Here is a 15939-nt window from a genome sequence, read left to right as displayed (position 1 = left end):
AGCCGCCTCTTGGCAATTAAATCTATCAGAGGGCAGCAGAGAGCGCTCTGTCAGAACTGTTCCAGTAATTGCAATTTAAATGAATATGGATTCAAAAACTTTGACAACACACGGCCTGTTATTTTGCAACTTGGGACTGAGGAAAAAAAAAACAGTCATGTCTGCTGGTTTGTTTTCCTTTCTCCTCGGATGAACAGGAACCTCTCATTTACCATTCTCTTTCTTTCTGTCTGCAGACACATAGAGAACTGGACGGGATTGCAGACTCTGAGAGACGTCGATATGGAGCTCTACACTGGACTGCAGAGACTGTGAGTGTTGACGCTGTTATCTGGTGGGGAGCAAGGGGAGATCAGCCACAGACAATTCACTGTCTTTCAGTCCTACTGTGTTTCAGATCTGGGAAAGGACAGTGGAACCTGCACCACTGTTAATCCCCGTTTTCCATCAGGTTGCCTGCCTGCTTGCTGCACAGAGGCCAGTGCTTTTCTCTTAGAGATCAGAGCAGTAGTTCAGAACACAAGTGGCTGCAGCTGCAGCATCACCAGCAATGTATCAGGATTTAATGTCCAATACTTTCCAGGCTAATCCTCAGAGGAGATGACAAGGTGTTAGTTGAGAGAGGCAGCAAGTGAAGGGTGTGTTTCTGATCCTAACACAAGCTGATATTTAAACAAGCTTTTAATTCGTGACACTCACATGCCGGTGGAACATCCCCTTCGCTTTGCATAGCCACTGATCAAATAATGCTAAAAAGCAGCAGGGAAAATTGAATTAGGGGCCCCTGCTGTAGCGTTGTGATTTTTTTTTTCATTCTCATCTCTTCACTTCTTAAAGCAATGTTACGCTCCTTTTCCCGCTTTGCTACCCTGCTCTATGAGGCCACATCCTTTACATTCCTCTCGCCCCTGCCACTCCTCCCTCAGCCGCTGCCTCCGACCCCCTCTTCCTCTTCACTTGTTTTCTCTCTCCGTAGAGAACCGTATTCTCCTTTGCCCTCCCAAAGTCAGAGCTGGCCTCTCGTCTGATCCCCTTGATCCCTCATCAGGGAGGCCAAGTGCAATATCTCCACCACTAAATTAGCATTTTTCTCATTACCACCGCCTCTCTCCTGCAGCCTTGTCTGGGGATGCCGGCTCCTCCCCACCTGTAGTCAGGCCTTCCCAGGAAAGGCTGATACCTTGGGTGATGCTGCCTTGTGGGGCTGTTGGGGAAAAAAAAAAGTTACTCTAGGATACCTTACATAACCTTATTTTACAGTTTACCTCATTCATCTGAATTTGAATAAAATGAAAAAAGAAAAATGAATACAGTATGTTATATAACTGTATATCTCCAGAATGAGCTCACTGCAGCCCTCACCTGTTTATTATTATTCACTGTTATATTCTATATGGACCTCACTTGATTATCCTAACCTTTCTACCAGTGTCACATTATTTCTGCTGTTTGTCTGCTCACACTTTTTGAGTTTACGTATCAATTAAATATCATACAATAAACTACAGCCTTTAAGTCCATAGCAATCTATCTGAAACAAATCAGTTCTAACATATACAGCAGTTTCATGTGATCTGCTGAATTCAGTTACCTTGAGAAGTAAGGCTGTTTGATGCAAAACCAACGGTACTTGTCTGCGTCTCAATGGTTTCTGACTTTCCCAGTTTTTGTGCGGCCTCAAGCCCACTGGTTCCCACTGAGAACATAAATCTTTAAAAGCAGGTCACATATTTATACTTTTAATTTTTAAAAAGGGCTAAATAATTTCCTTAAACAGCTGGGAGCTGTAGTCTCTAGCAAACATTACTCAAACAAGAGTAAATAGTGCTCTCATTGGGGACTGTTTTCAGCTGCGGATTAATACACATTTAGCGCACTACTGAGCTTTTACAGCAGTAGGACACTGTATGTGGGATTAAATAAAAATAAACTATGATACACTATGTGTGTTCAAGGTAATGAGGGAACATGTCACCCAGTGCAACAGTGTGGCTCACTGATGTCTTTTTAATGCTGGACAGCAAAGGAGCACAGAGGAATGTCACGCTTTGGCTACACAGGAAATAGGTGTTAGTTGGATCAATTCATTGCCAGTTCTGGTCTTTTAATGGGGGTCTGTTGACAATAAAAAATACTGAATATAACTAGACATTATTCTGTGATTTTGGTGCATTATTGTGTTAAAATCTGTACCTTTATTTTATATAGCTGGCAGTTTGCATCTACCATAATTTGACATTACTTGTTCAAGGAGTTGGTTAAAATCCTGTGTTGTTCCCACTCTTTTAGACAAATGTGTGTTGGTTTGGTCTCCAATACCTGTTGAAAACAGAAAAAAATCTAATCACTGCTGCTCACACAGACGATTGTGTGCAATATAATTGTCATTACTGCTGGGAGGATTATAACCAAAGCTCAACAGCATGTTGTTGTCTTAATTTCTAGGGCATGAAATAATAGTGAAATTATTATTGTTTATTTTTCTGGTCAAGCCATTGGAAGGTTCCTAAGGACCCCAAAATCCCTTTCAAGGACCCTGGGAGGGCCCAGAGCCTCACTTTGGGAACTTTTAGGTGATGAAATGCCATATCCCAGTCAAACACCACAGAAGCGTGATCAGACTTCTAGAAGGTAATTGGCATCAACAGCTGGGTATAATCAGCACACTGCGTTATGAGGCGCTCACTGATGATGTCAATGACTTCTTTGGAGAGAGACATCTGTGATTACAAGATGAGAAGTCATTACCATTGTAGCCCAGAACAGTGGTTTCCAAACTGGGGCACTGGGAATTCCATGACTCCTTGAGAGGATTCCATGGGGTCTCCAGCAAAATACGGATTAGTTTAATTTCATAGTTATTTCACTCCATACAAGTGAACACAATGGGGGGGAATGTGTTAGAATGCCCTTATCAAAGGTTTCACTTGCTTTACGGTAAAGGCATGCATGTTCACAAATCTTTCATCAAAAGGTGGCTCAAAGAGAACTTGCATTTCAGTGTGAGCTCTGCAGGGTGCACAAACGCAGATGAAGAATTGGAGCGGACTGATAATTGTGACTTGTTACAATGGATTGCGGTGGAGAAGACAAAATGTCTTGAAATGGCCCAGAGCTGCATTATTGTTTCCTTGCTATGAGAGAGAGAGCAGCATTTTGTGTCATTTGCAGGTTAGCAAAAAACAGACAAGAGAGGCACAAGCACAATTAACACACCAAGAAAAAGGAAGTGACTGAGAAAAAAAATCAACATGGCCTTGATGCAGTCATTTCACTGTGATACTGTGTGCATGTATTTGTATGTGCCCACGCTAAGAAGAAAAGAAATTTCTTTGTTTTGGTACTTTGTTCACCATTTCATCTCTATTTTGTGATTCCTTATTTCAGAACTATCATGAATTGCAACCTGAGGGTGATCCAGGCTCGCGCGTTCGCTCAGAACCCACACCTACGCTACATGTGAGTACATATTCTATCTTTGACAACCATGTTTCCCATGCCTTCAAAAGATTTATTATGATCTGTGATGCTTGACAGCTTGTAGTATATGGTTAAAGATAAGCTAGTGCTGTGCAGAAGATGATGCAGTTGATGGAGATTGACTTCGGGAAAACTGTGGCGCTGCCATTACGGTCACAACAGCCGCACATCTTAAATGAGACATCCATTATTTGCCTTGGATAATTGGATTCCTATCTGCCCCGGTTCTTTGTGCTTCAGTAGAGCAACATGCAGAAGACGCAGTTCCATTTAGTCTGCATTCACCAAATGGACAATTTGTCCAGGAGGCCGAGCATCTGAGAGCTGGGCGAAGAGCAAAGTAATTTCTTTAACAAAGGCTGATGTGTCACCGTATGACAGCCTGTTATTCCCCAATTTTCCAGGAGTAAACACGGTGAGGAACTCACAGTCTTTTACCTGAACACACTGCCATTTGCAATTTCCAGTTGTCGAGTGAAAGGCAGTTTGGTCTCTTTTCTTCTGCTGATGACTGCTGTTGGGCTCAAATCTGTGCACCTTGCACTATGTGTGTGTACTATGAGTGTGTGTGTGTGGGAGGGGTAAGTAGTAGTTCATGATGTGACTGTTACAGTAACAGTTTTTGTCATCTAAGAACTTAATCTTGTTTATTAGACAGAATTCTAATTGTCCCGTTTTTGATGTTACAAATTGAATGTGTATTTGTGTACGTCCCTGGGTGCACGCACTTTGGCGTGCATCTCTGTAGGCTGAAAAAAAAAGTTGGTATTGCTCGTCTCTTTACCTAGTTAGGCGATTAGTAGAGCTAATCGAGCTGATCAACATTTAATGAGAGTTATTTAAATCCTGCCTTCACTTTAATTTACTCTCCAGAAGATGGATTTGCTATCACAAGACTGAAAACAAATAAATGTTTGTAACCCTCTCACTTCTTCCTCCCTCCCTCCCACTAAACATAATCGCTGTGCAGTGGTAACGGATTTAAATAGGCACGAAACATGTAAAAGATGTAAGAAAAGATCCCTTGCGTGGGCGATGATGGCCTTTTTTCCTTTTTGCTCTCACCTGTGGTTTAATGGTAAACAGAGTGTGAAATTCAAACTATTGTAATGGAAAAAACTTACAGCTAAAATAAAGGATTAAAAAATCTGTCTGTAAAAGTGTTAATATATACTTTTAGCAATTTAAAGAGCCCATGCTTTACATGCATTCTCTTTAAATTCATGTTCAAAATGTGGTACATCAAGTGAGTTTCAGTGGATTTAGTCAGTGAGAGCCCCACCCCAGACATTCCATGAAAGGCCTCTTTTGTGGTCGTGTTAATGCGGGTGGACGGTTGCTAGGTGACACTGAGGATGATGATGTCAAAGAAGATTAATTATTATGCCTCAGCTTGGCCTCAGAAGGCAGACCTCATTGATGTCTGTGTCAGACAGGTCTGCTCAAAGCCTGGCCCATCAGACGCTCAACTGGTTGCTCCTTTGTGAGGAGAATTGAAGCTACTCTCTTCATCACGTGTTCAGGCCAACACAGGCTAAATCACACACAATGAATATATCACTGATCCCTTGTGTAATAAACCTGATGACTGTAATTAACACCAACCCCAGTTCTCTTTTCAATTAATATTATTCTGCTCTGTGTGGTAAATACATGTATCACACATGGTTTTGTATGCATCACAGTACATATTGTGTTACATACTTTGACTTAACTTTTCCTGAACCCCTCCTCTGAAGTGATTGTCCAGTCACAGGTTAGCCACAGCACGCCTGTCAAGCTTTTAGACTTCTTAGCATGTTGAAATTGTGTGCTTGGGGCTGTAGTAAAAGTGATACCCTGTTTAAAGAGTTTGGATGTTGATCTGTTTCATCTTCTTTTTTTTTTTAACTTTTCCAAAAACAAAATACAAGAGCAAAAGTGTAGGGAATTTATCAAACCGTGTGTTTATCTCTTCTACTGTGAGATGAAAATGTTAGCATGTCTGGCTAACTAGCTTACAACCTCCAATAGAAACTGAGCCTTACTTTCAAGGCCAGCAGGATTTCATACTACATTGTTCTTTGGGATTACATTATATTAAAAAAAGCTTGGTCATAACTAGCACATCCACTGTGTAGTACTTACCGACTGTGTGGGAGCTGCTCCCGAATGCTGTCAGACTAGGGGCTAACAGGACGATTACTTAAGCCAAATTCACTGTCTGAGAAATATCATTTAGTTCTCATTCTATAAGGATTTTCTGCTATAACATTAAAACTGAAACCTAAAATATGAAATATAAAAATATGTATAAAATGAAATATTAAATATAAAAAGTAATATGAGACAATTACATAGCCTACAGCTTAAGTCACAGTCTTTTAGTGTGATATCATGTATGTACCCATCAGATGCATAGTTACAGCCATCAGGATTTTCATTTTAAAGTATGTCAGTAAGTAACAAAAATAAGCTACTGTCAGCTTTTTAACTGACTCATGAAGCTAGCTTAATTACATAGTTAGCAACAGCTGATAAAATCTGCTAATGACAGTTTTCATTTGAGTGGCATTTGAGTGGTCACTGGATTGAAATGCAAAGCCTTCTATTGCCTACATCTGTCTGATATCAGATGAAATCAGTTTGGAATAGTTATTCTGCTTCATTATCATTGTAAACTGCAATATGTGCCATGTGAGAACAGAACAGAGCAGTTGCACTTAATAGGTAACATTTTCTTATACTGCCACAAGGTATAGCCCTATTAATTCAACCAAAACAGGGGAAAACATTTACATGAACTTGTCCTAGGTCATTCTTTCCCAATGCAAAAAACAGAATGGTGTGTAAAACACATCACAGCGACAACAGTCAGCTTAACAGACAAACAAATTATGATTCACAAGCTCTTCCAGGCTGGATATTCTGACTAAAACATCTTCCTGGTTCATTAGAAATGAACTCCGCTCATATAATATCTTTTTTGTAGCCTTATTTATTTTCCTAGAGGCTCTTGTCAAAGGATCAGTGCTGTCATTATGAGGTGACCTCTATGGGCCCACTATATTTTATTTGAGCCCAAAATAAACCTAATTACAGTGTACCATAGCCTGGGAGAGTACTTTATTCTGATCAGCAGGATATTGGTACATAAAGGAGATGCAGAGGTTTAATCCACGCAGCAGCCAATATAACCCTGTATCCTCCTGATCCTTTAGCAAGACACAGAACTTCATATTTTCTCCTAAGACAACTCAGATGAGAGTGTGAGCTGAATGACATGAAGGTAAATATAAATTGTGCAAGGCAATTCATAGCTCCAGACTGTGATTAACTCTCCAGCATTAAATCTGTGTAACATACACTCATGACACAAATATTTGGACAGCACTTTGAATTAATGTGCTTGCAAGATGCAAACAGGAAATCCACAGTCACAGTATTTACATTTTAAACATTTCAAGCAGCTGAAGATAAGTGATTCAATTAGTTCAATTAATTTTACAATAAAGTGAACCACACTTCCAAGACTACAGTACAGCAGCCAGTAGTCAGAGTCAGAGGTCACTATATCCAGACAGTAAACTAAACATGATGCCAAAATGATGATGGATGATAGTGATGCGATTGCACAGGAAATAAGAATTCGTAAGGAAAACAACAGTTCAGCTACATATGATCTATTCCTATGACAGCCTTGAGTTTTCCAACTGCATGCTAAAATCATGAAATTCAGTCTCGTCCTTGATGATCTCTGCTGTTCCACTCTCACCTCATAAATGGGAACAGAGACTGCCATGGAGTGCTGGGGATTGAGTTGCCTCTCTGGCATCATGAATTATCTCATTGCCTCATCCTCACCACTGAACAATGCTGTTATGTAGTTCACTCGTTATTACTGTTGTATAAACATTATAGAACTGTCTTAATTTGTTGGCTTGGATTCTGTTAACTTAAACTTTAAGTGTAAAGTATTGGGCCCAAGTTTGCAACTAAGTTATTTTATTGAAATTAATGTGAAAACTTTTTCTGGTTGAGCAATTTAAGTATAGCTCTGAGGGATATCTGCCTTAAAAAAGACCACTCATCAAGTAAACAGATTGCCATGTTTGTCTCAGTGGCACCAGAGACTCAGCAGCAAATCCCTTCTCACCAGTTGTTTGGCTCGAGAAACTGATGAAACAGCCTTGAACCTCTTAAGTACCATAAGGGGACATTAAAGGAACAATCAGTAATACTTTGCACTGTTGCTGTGGAAAATGACCATGCTCACTGCCAGTAAGTCCACAGTTGCATCAATGGCTGCTGTGATTTCAGAACAGTCTTGTCTTGTCTGTACTCCACTTTCATGCATGTATAACCTCTGCTCCCTGAATGTGTACCACCAAACCTGGCTCAGTTTTATTTGCACGTGTAGAAGGAGATACAGCTATCAGACAATAAGGAGAAACAGTTCCCTTGGCGGCATCCTAATATAAAATCTTAATTAGACCACAGACCAAAATCTAATAATTTACATTTTTGTGGACTGTTTTTTAGTAACAGCATAGCAAGCATCAGCACCATGGTGGTGAGGCATTTTAGTTAAGAGACATTAGCCTGAAGGACAAGACAAATTTTGCCAGTGCATAGTGGTCACTACAATAGACAGCTATTAAGAAGCTGTTTTCTTATATATGTATGGTAAAGTTACACATTAGCCATCACATTGGACGCAAATTACTCAAAACCAAGATGGCCAGGGAGTCAGATAAAGGATGGCCAGGAATGCTGAGCAGCTCAGGAATATTTTGCCAATCCCTCTAATGGAGGAGACCCCAGTAGGCAAAAACAAAACATTAGGAGGAAATTAGAATTAATCATCTGTCCATGTGTTTTTTGTTTTTATTTATTTATTTGGTTGTTTTAAGAAAATGAAGTTCAAAATGTTTTATAATTCATGTATGAAAGGGTTCATTTTTCCCTTAATTCCCTTAATTTTTTCCTTATTGTTACACTCAGAGATCCATATTTTGTAATGCAATACTTACATTTTACAGGAAGTGTATGTATGTGGTCAGTGACATCTACAATGCAAGGAATGATTTTATCAAGACTACAGTATTACAGGCAGTGCACGTTGTGCAACTGAACTATCTATTAGTGAGAGTGTGTCTGGATACACTGGTTGTGGCATTATTACATCGCTGCTCATGTTGCTTGGACCAGGTAAAGGGTTCAGACAAGCATAAGCGACTCATTTGAGTGTATTTGAGTGGGTGTACGATATCATTAATGTGGCTATTTAGCATTTTTGATGAAAAGTAGTAAATGTGTTTACCCTCTCAATTCCTCTAATTTAAGTGAATTTCTATTCAAAAAGCTTTCCTGGCATGATAGAAAAAAACCCATGCTACTAATATATAATGTTGCTCATTGAGGCGATAAATTGTGATGAAATAGACATTAACATATTGTATTCAGTCACTTAAAAATAAATAAATATTTCTGTTTACAATATTATATTCAGTTAAATCATCAGAAAAACTGATAACAATTAGCTCACTGAATACAAATGAGTGGGCTAGTTCTTGCTCAGTTTATTGCAAGCATCATGAAAGGGGTAAAACAACCAGACTCAGTGTTGTGTTAAATCAGTAACCTCTACCTTTACAAGTCTCCCTCAGTAGTTTCTGTGGTGTGAGTGTTTCTGCAGGTCTTTGGTAGCTCGAGCTCAATTGTCATTGTCACTCTCGTAGAAATGGCCAGGATCTGATTGGCAATAGGAGTTTTACTCTTACTTGCTGAATGTGATGGTGGAGATATAAAGGACAAGAGCCCTTGTGAAATGTCTTTAGATAATAGTAATTATGTGAAAGCTTTAATCTCCTTCAGAAGGTTCTTTGCTGAGATTGCAAGCACACACACACACACACACACACCCCTGGTGCCACTTAAGGTTTTATGTTGCACCTCCCACATCCTGCATTGCCGTCATACCAATAATCAACTAAAGGACATCATATTTTGTATTACTTCCATGGAGATTTATTTCACAGGAATTAATTGTGTTATCTCAGTGTGGTTATGGGGTTGTACTGGGTTAGCTTCATTCTTATTAAATCATTATTGTTTATTACTCATTGTAGGCTGCTCCATTTTGGTCTCTCCCACGCTTGCACAGTTTCACAGTCACACAGTTGACCTTGGTCTGCTTGGTCAGGCAGGCAGAGGAGGAATGGTGTTGAAAAATGGTCATGCCGAGCTGGATTGTACCCCAGCAGGTTAAAATGCACCACTTTCACCAGGCTGTGGGTGAGGCCATGAATCCACAATTATTTTTCTCCTGTGATAACCATATGTGTACTTGACCTTTAACCCATTACATATCCTGACCCACTTCACTTGGACTCATGGCCTGCATGCAGCTTAGACCTTAAAGTTGTACTGTATTGGCCTCAGACTGCCAGAATATAGAGTCTTCAATGTAAGACAAAGAGAGAATTTAGAAGCAGTGCCTGGAGAGTTATTTTCCCTCGGTAGACAGTATACCAGGTACAGACAACTAATTTAATTCAGTATGTTGAACATTTTGACTTTTCAAGTATTGCTGGTGCTGGTATTAAGTGAAAAAACAACGACAACAACAACAAAAAAAAAAAACAATATGCATTGTTTTTAAGCAGCAGATTACATAAAGCTGATAGATGATGGAATCAAGAAATGTTTTTATTTAAGTTACTGTGATAACTGCATTAATGCTACATGCACATTTCTATTGTAAATAAATAAAACTTTAGTAGCTTGTGTGTATATTGTATCATGGCAGTGACATGATGATCAAAACAGTTATTAACACTAAAAGGCACTAAAAGTTGTGTAACCTAACCAAACTGCAACAGCGAGCCTCCAAAGTCCACAGGCAGCAAGAATCAGGCTAACAAGCACTGAGTCTACTGTCCGACTCTGGTACGTGAGCGAATGTGGCGAGCCCAGAAGCTCCCAAATGGCTTCCTCAGCATTCCACTCGTTTCCCAGAGGCAGAACATACCAGTGTAAACTTGTTTTGTATTGATCTTGCAAAAATCCCAGTACCAAAAGTATCTGGTTGTTCATTTCTGGCCAGCTCTACTTTGAAACCTTTTCTCTTGCAAAAATGGAACATGAAATACTTGTCCACAAGTCACAATCTGACACCCACTTCTGTCAGGCTCTTCAAGTGGGCAAAAGGATTTTCTCTTGACATCAGAATTTTTTCAGTGTGTCCGTTTGAGCTCCTCATCATGACATTCTTGGACTGCGGTAATTCTCGGCTGATGGACAGATGAATTGGTCTTGGATCTTTTCTTCATATAAAGATATACCACTCTCATATCCTTTACTAAATATGAAACTTGACCCGGGGGTGGTTAGATTAGCATAGCATGAAGACTGGTCGAAGAGGGAGAATAATTAGCCTGTCTCCGTTCAAAGGTTTTTTTAAAAAAAATCTGTCTACCAGCACCTTTAAAGTCACTAAGAAACAGGTATGTTTTGTTTGTTTAATTAAAAAAAGGGAGGAAAAAAGCAATTTTTTGATTAGGACCCCATAACACCCCATAAAACCACCACCTTAACATTTCTTTTCCTTTTCTTCTTTTTTTCTTTCTTTGCAAATTAAAGAAACGAGGTAATTAGTGAGCTTTAGCGTTGCTGCTAGGTGTATTTTTTTTCCTTTAGGCAGAGCCAAGCCAGCTGTTTACAGCCTTTGTGCTAAGCTAAGTTAACTGGCTGCTGTCTCTAGCTCCACATTTAGCGTAGCAACATCAATCTTATCAAAATCTTGGCAAAAAAAGGAAAAAGAAAAAAAAACGTATTTAACAAAAATACTGAACAATTCTCTAACACTTGTGACTCCTGTTTGACATGGGCCAGGGTGACTTGTGCCTCTTGTAAACACTTACAATAGTTGACTGCTAGCTAGGTGGAGAGCGGTCAGTGTCATTTCAACAATCACTTCCTGTTCCACTACCCCCTTTGAACCTGCCATGTGTGTGGGTGTGAGTAACCAGAATTCGTCTCACACACAGTTATCCACACAAAGCTCCAGGTGGAAATGAAGTCAACAAAGGCGCCACTACAAGGTCTTGGGCTTTCAACTCATTTCTGCCACCGCTGGGTCCAGTTTTCTATTTGATGCTGCTGGTCGGCCAGGCGTCGTGCGCCATGCTTGTCCCCGCCTGTGTCAAATTAAAGGTCAGCGTCTGGATGGTGAGGCATCTCCTCTCTTCATTCCAGTGCAGCCAAGGGAGAGGCCCAATAAATCTGGAGGGAACGTTGTCACCGGGGAGTCGGAAAGGTCACTCCCCACAGGGAGAGGCAAGTGAAGAGAGTCTCTCTCATTAAATCTTCCCGGCTACGTGTATTTTTTCCTTTTTTTTCTAAATTCCTAAATGTCACTTTCATAGTCGGGTCAGCTGGCCAGCTAGCCTGAGACCACCTTTAATTAGAAGAATGATTACTCTCTGTTTACCTTGTCGAGGCTTTTAAACTCTCTGCTTTCTCTTCCACATTCCTTTAAAATAGACTTACTTTTTTCCTCCTCCTTTTTGAAAGAGCTGCTCCTTCAGGTTTTCAGGTGGCCTGTTCTGTTCAGGTTGTGGCTGACTGGGAGACGAAGCAGTTATCCCGATGACACCTCCAGACTCTGTAATGCTCCACTTGGTGCTTCCACAGGTATATAGAAATAGAGCAGTGATCTCCAAGGTGTAAATGAATGCTAAACCCCCGATATACTCTCTGTGTCAAGCACCTAACATTCACACTCAAAGCAGTTAGCCGACGCTCTTAGACAGAGAAAGCAGGTAGGGTCCAGTGTAATGCTGGAGGTCATCTCATCCAAACACGGTGCTTTTTTGACTCATTGTCTGCTGACGGAACTGAACTTGTGACCTGTTTTCTACGAGGCAAGATCTGCAGCGATGATGTTATCCTGACTAATGTAGTCAAGTGTGTATTAAATGTTTCCTTTTACCTGTTCTCAAAAAAAAAGAAAGATTAGTTTACCCCTCGTCAAATCAATGTCAAAAAATGACTCACACCGTAACCCTTCATGGTTATATGATACATACAGAATGAAGATGGCAATAGCCCAGTAGTTAGAAAAGTGGACTGTCTGGAGAGTTTCCATTTTGAAACCCAGACAAGCTAGTGAAATTTGTGAGGAAGTAATGAGACAGATTTTCTTTTAACCTACGCAAGTGCTTCATTAGAGATGCTCTGTTGTACTGAAGAGTTCTTAGGGTGAGTGTATCTAACAGTATGAATATGAGGCAAGGTGCTGTTGATGCTGAGTTTATTGCTTCTAGAAAAAAAAATCTTCTCTGGTTAAAAAAAATAAAAAATAGCGACAGCTTTGGAGGCTTTATTAACAAGTAACATATCTGCTATCACCGGAGCTGTTTCAATATTTCACCATGCTTTAATTTACAGTATGTAAATAGAGTGAACAAAGCTTTGTTAGGCTAGTTTATTATAAGGTAGAAGCCAAAACTAAGTCTAGCTTTAACAATTTAATGTTTCTTTGAAGAAGTTAATTAAAATTCCTGAAATCAGATTCTTTGTCAGTCATGAATGCCAACACTGTGACTGTTAGGGAACAGAAACCGCTGAAGAATAGCATTAAAATATATCTAAAAATATATCACTTAAATATATAAAATATCTATATGATTACCACTACACCTAAATCTACTACTATTCTCCCCAGAGTAAAATATTTCCAACTGTGTGATTTCTGAAATCATAGCAATACAAAATACATTAAAAATAACTATTCAACTGTTTGCAGAGCTGTAATAGTGAATATAGTATTGTTGGCTACCTTAAGTGTTTTGCTTCTGTGGGAGTCATTGCATGACTTTTGATCTTTAAGAAATGTGCAGCGGCTGTTTATTTCTCCCTATCCTGTCCTTTCTCAATTTAGCATTGCTCTGGAGGAGGACTTCCTCCTAGAATCCATCTTTGAATCAACAGTAATTCAGCTGAGATCACACTCTAACGGTTCCTGCCCACTGCGTGCTCTGTGTGGGCGCGTTCTCGCTTTCCGAGTGTGTTAAATTGGAAGTTGGCGTTGCTCTGTGGGTAAAGGTTGCGTGGACCTGATTCCCTCCCACAGACCGGCCTGCCGCTCTGCTCTGCCAGGGCTGAAGCCCTGTGACTGTGGGAGATAGCTGATGGGGAGGTGAAGGGTACTTCAGGATCTCCCTCTAACATTAGATTTTGTAGTAGACCGCCCCCGCCATTTTTCAAAACCTCACCACCCACAATGCATCACATGAAATCACTCCTCAGTGTGGGAAACGGACCATGGGTCGCATTGTTGCTGTGCCAGCTGCTGTGTTGCTACAGTAGGTGAACCAAACTGGTGTTTGATCATGCACACTGTTTGGCTCTCCAGTTGGCATTCTGGAGGGGGTGGAATGTCCAATATGGAAAAAAGGGACTTTATCGTAAAAAAAAAAAAAAATGCAGCTCAACAACAGAGAATAACACATTAGACGCGCCAGTTTAACAGGGCATATAGCAAGGCTTATTTCCCAGACGTGGAGGTTTGGGAGAGCAAACAAGCAGTTCAAATTGAATCAGCACATTCATAAATTCATAGTGAGTTCAAATTTACATTCCGTCCTCATGCTCGGGTGCTTGGATGTGCGTGTGGCTAATCTCACTGTAAACACAAACACGGAGGCTTGCCACCCTCTGATAGTGGTGTCATGGAGCATGGTATCTGCCGGCTGTGTGGACTGCAGGGAGAAACGCACCACTGCTCACCGGCTGACTATCTGCCACGGCTTGACCGCAGGGACACTGACTGGGTGTGAATGGAGGGCAGCAGTCCTTGCTCTTGGTCTATATGCTGCTTGTATTTGTGGTTGTATCTATAGAATGAGCTCTGTGGGTCAGGCAGAGATTGTACAGAGCTCAGAAAGGCGAATGTGTAGGGAGCGCAGCCTAGAAAACAACATGTAGACAAGAAACTCTGTCAAACAGGGAGGAGGCTTGTCAGACATGCCAAAGGGCCCGTCTGCAGGTTGTTGACTCACTAAAAGACATGCCCACTCCAATCCATAAAGCTCAAATTCTGCTTTGCGTCTGTATGGCCTTGAGGGTCAGTATGACAAATTTCTACTGTCTACCCTGCTGCCTGTGCTGTCCGAGTCCATCAGGGCCCTAGAGGATAAACATGATAATATTCAATATTTTGCCAGGTGTCCCAAATCTACCAGAGGCATCGGTGAGCCACGCTGTTGCACCGGGTGACATGTTCCTTTATTTGGACACGCTCTGTTAAGTCAATCCCATATTCACTGTCCTTCTGCTTCAAATACTCACTAGAAAACCAAATGTGGATTCATCTATGGCTAAAAATAGTCCCCAACAAATACATTATTTACTCCTGTTAGAGTAATGTTTGCTAGGAATTACATTACTCAGGTGTTGTAGAAAATTGTCTAACCTTTTTTAAAAACATATTTACACTTTATAGCATGCCAAGGTTTAACAAGATGGGCACATTTTATGCATAGGGTGTCCTACTGTTTTTTTTTTCACCTCAGACATTGTCATCATTTGTTTCACAGGCATTTGATTGCATGCTTGTTGGTAGTGTTCCACACACAGACGTATCAGGATTATATATATATTTTTTTAAACCAGCTGAAGCTAAAAGAAACTGGCTGACTGAAATTGTGTGTTCAAAGAAACACCATACAGTAAATACAATAGTCTCACAGCTCACTCAAGCTGATCATATGCTATGTACACCCAGTATGAAGTTAATGGGTGACTGTTACAATGAAGTCAAGTATCAATCAAGCTAAAGAGACCAAAATATTTTTCTCAGTAGTTAGTTAACCAAACCAACGCTAAAATGTCTGTAATTATGTAGAAAGGAGCACTCCAGTGAGTTTTGCTCTGTTGCAACTGGATGTCTAAATAGACAGCTATTTAATGTTAATGAATATTTGTGTGTTTGTTTTATTTGTGTTTTTACAACTTGGATCTTATTTTTCTGGGTCTCCTTCTATTGGTTTTGACGCTGTATTCACCAAAGTATAAGCTGAGATCTTGGAAGACAACACTGTTTAAAAATGCTTGGAAGATACGTTTGTAAGATAGCCAGCAGTAAACCCTTATAATTTACTTTACTTTGAAAGTGGAAAAATTAGAATACGAGGCCAGCATTAACACATCCCCTGATATCAGTTCCCTCTCAGTGCTGTGTCCCTTAGTCCCAAAATGATTTTACAGTCTAATGACAGCCTGTGTCTTTAAGCAGAGCGACCATAGTGCGTCAGACATCATCGTTTCGCGTAAACAGTGGAGATAAGAGTTTCTCCTCCTGATGTGACTTCACCAATGCATTGCGGTGCTTGCAGTGTAAGCATTTCTAGTTGCTCTGGTTAGCAATGGGTCACTAAAACCAATAGCAATGGTGTTCAAACCTTCATCTTTCTG

General features: G+C 40.3%; 1 protein-coding gene across 3 annotated transcripts in view; it reads left to right on the top strand.

Moving 5' to 3' along the window:
- ntrk3b (neurotrophic tyrosine kinase, receptor, type 3b) overlaps positions 1-15939 on the top strand; it is a 165316-nt gene that overhangs the window by 28668 nt on the left and 120709 nt on the right. For all 3 annotated transcript variants that reach the window (XM_018697465.2, XM_018697464.2, XM_018697463.2), the window contains exons 2-3: positions 237-311; positions 3388-3459. In XM_018697465.2, the coding sequence (XP_018552981.1) occupies positions 237-311; positions 3388-3459 (147 nt within the window). The remainder of the gene's footprint in view (positions 1-236; positions 312-3387; positions 3460-15939) is intronic.

Source organism: Lates calcarifer, linkage group LG2 (assembly GCF_001640805.2).
Source record: "Lates calcarifer isolate ASB-BC8 linkage group LG2, TLL_Latcal_v3, whole genome shotgun sequence".
Lineage (NCBI taxonomy): Eukaryota > Metazoa > Chordata > Actinopteri > Centropomidae > Lates > Lates calcarifer.
This window is presented reverse-complemented; position numbering and strand designations above follow the sequence as displayed.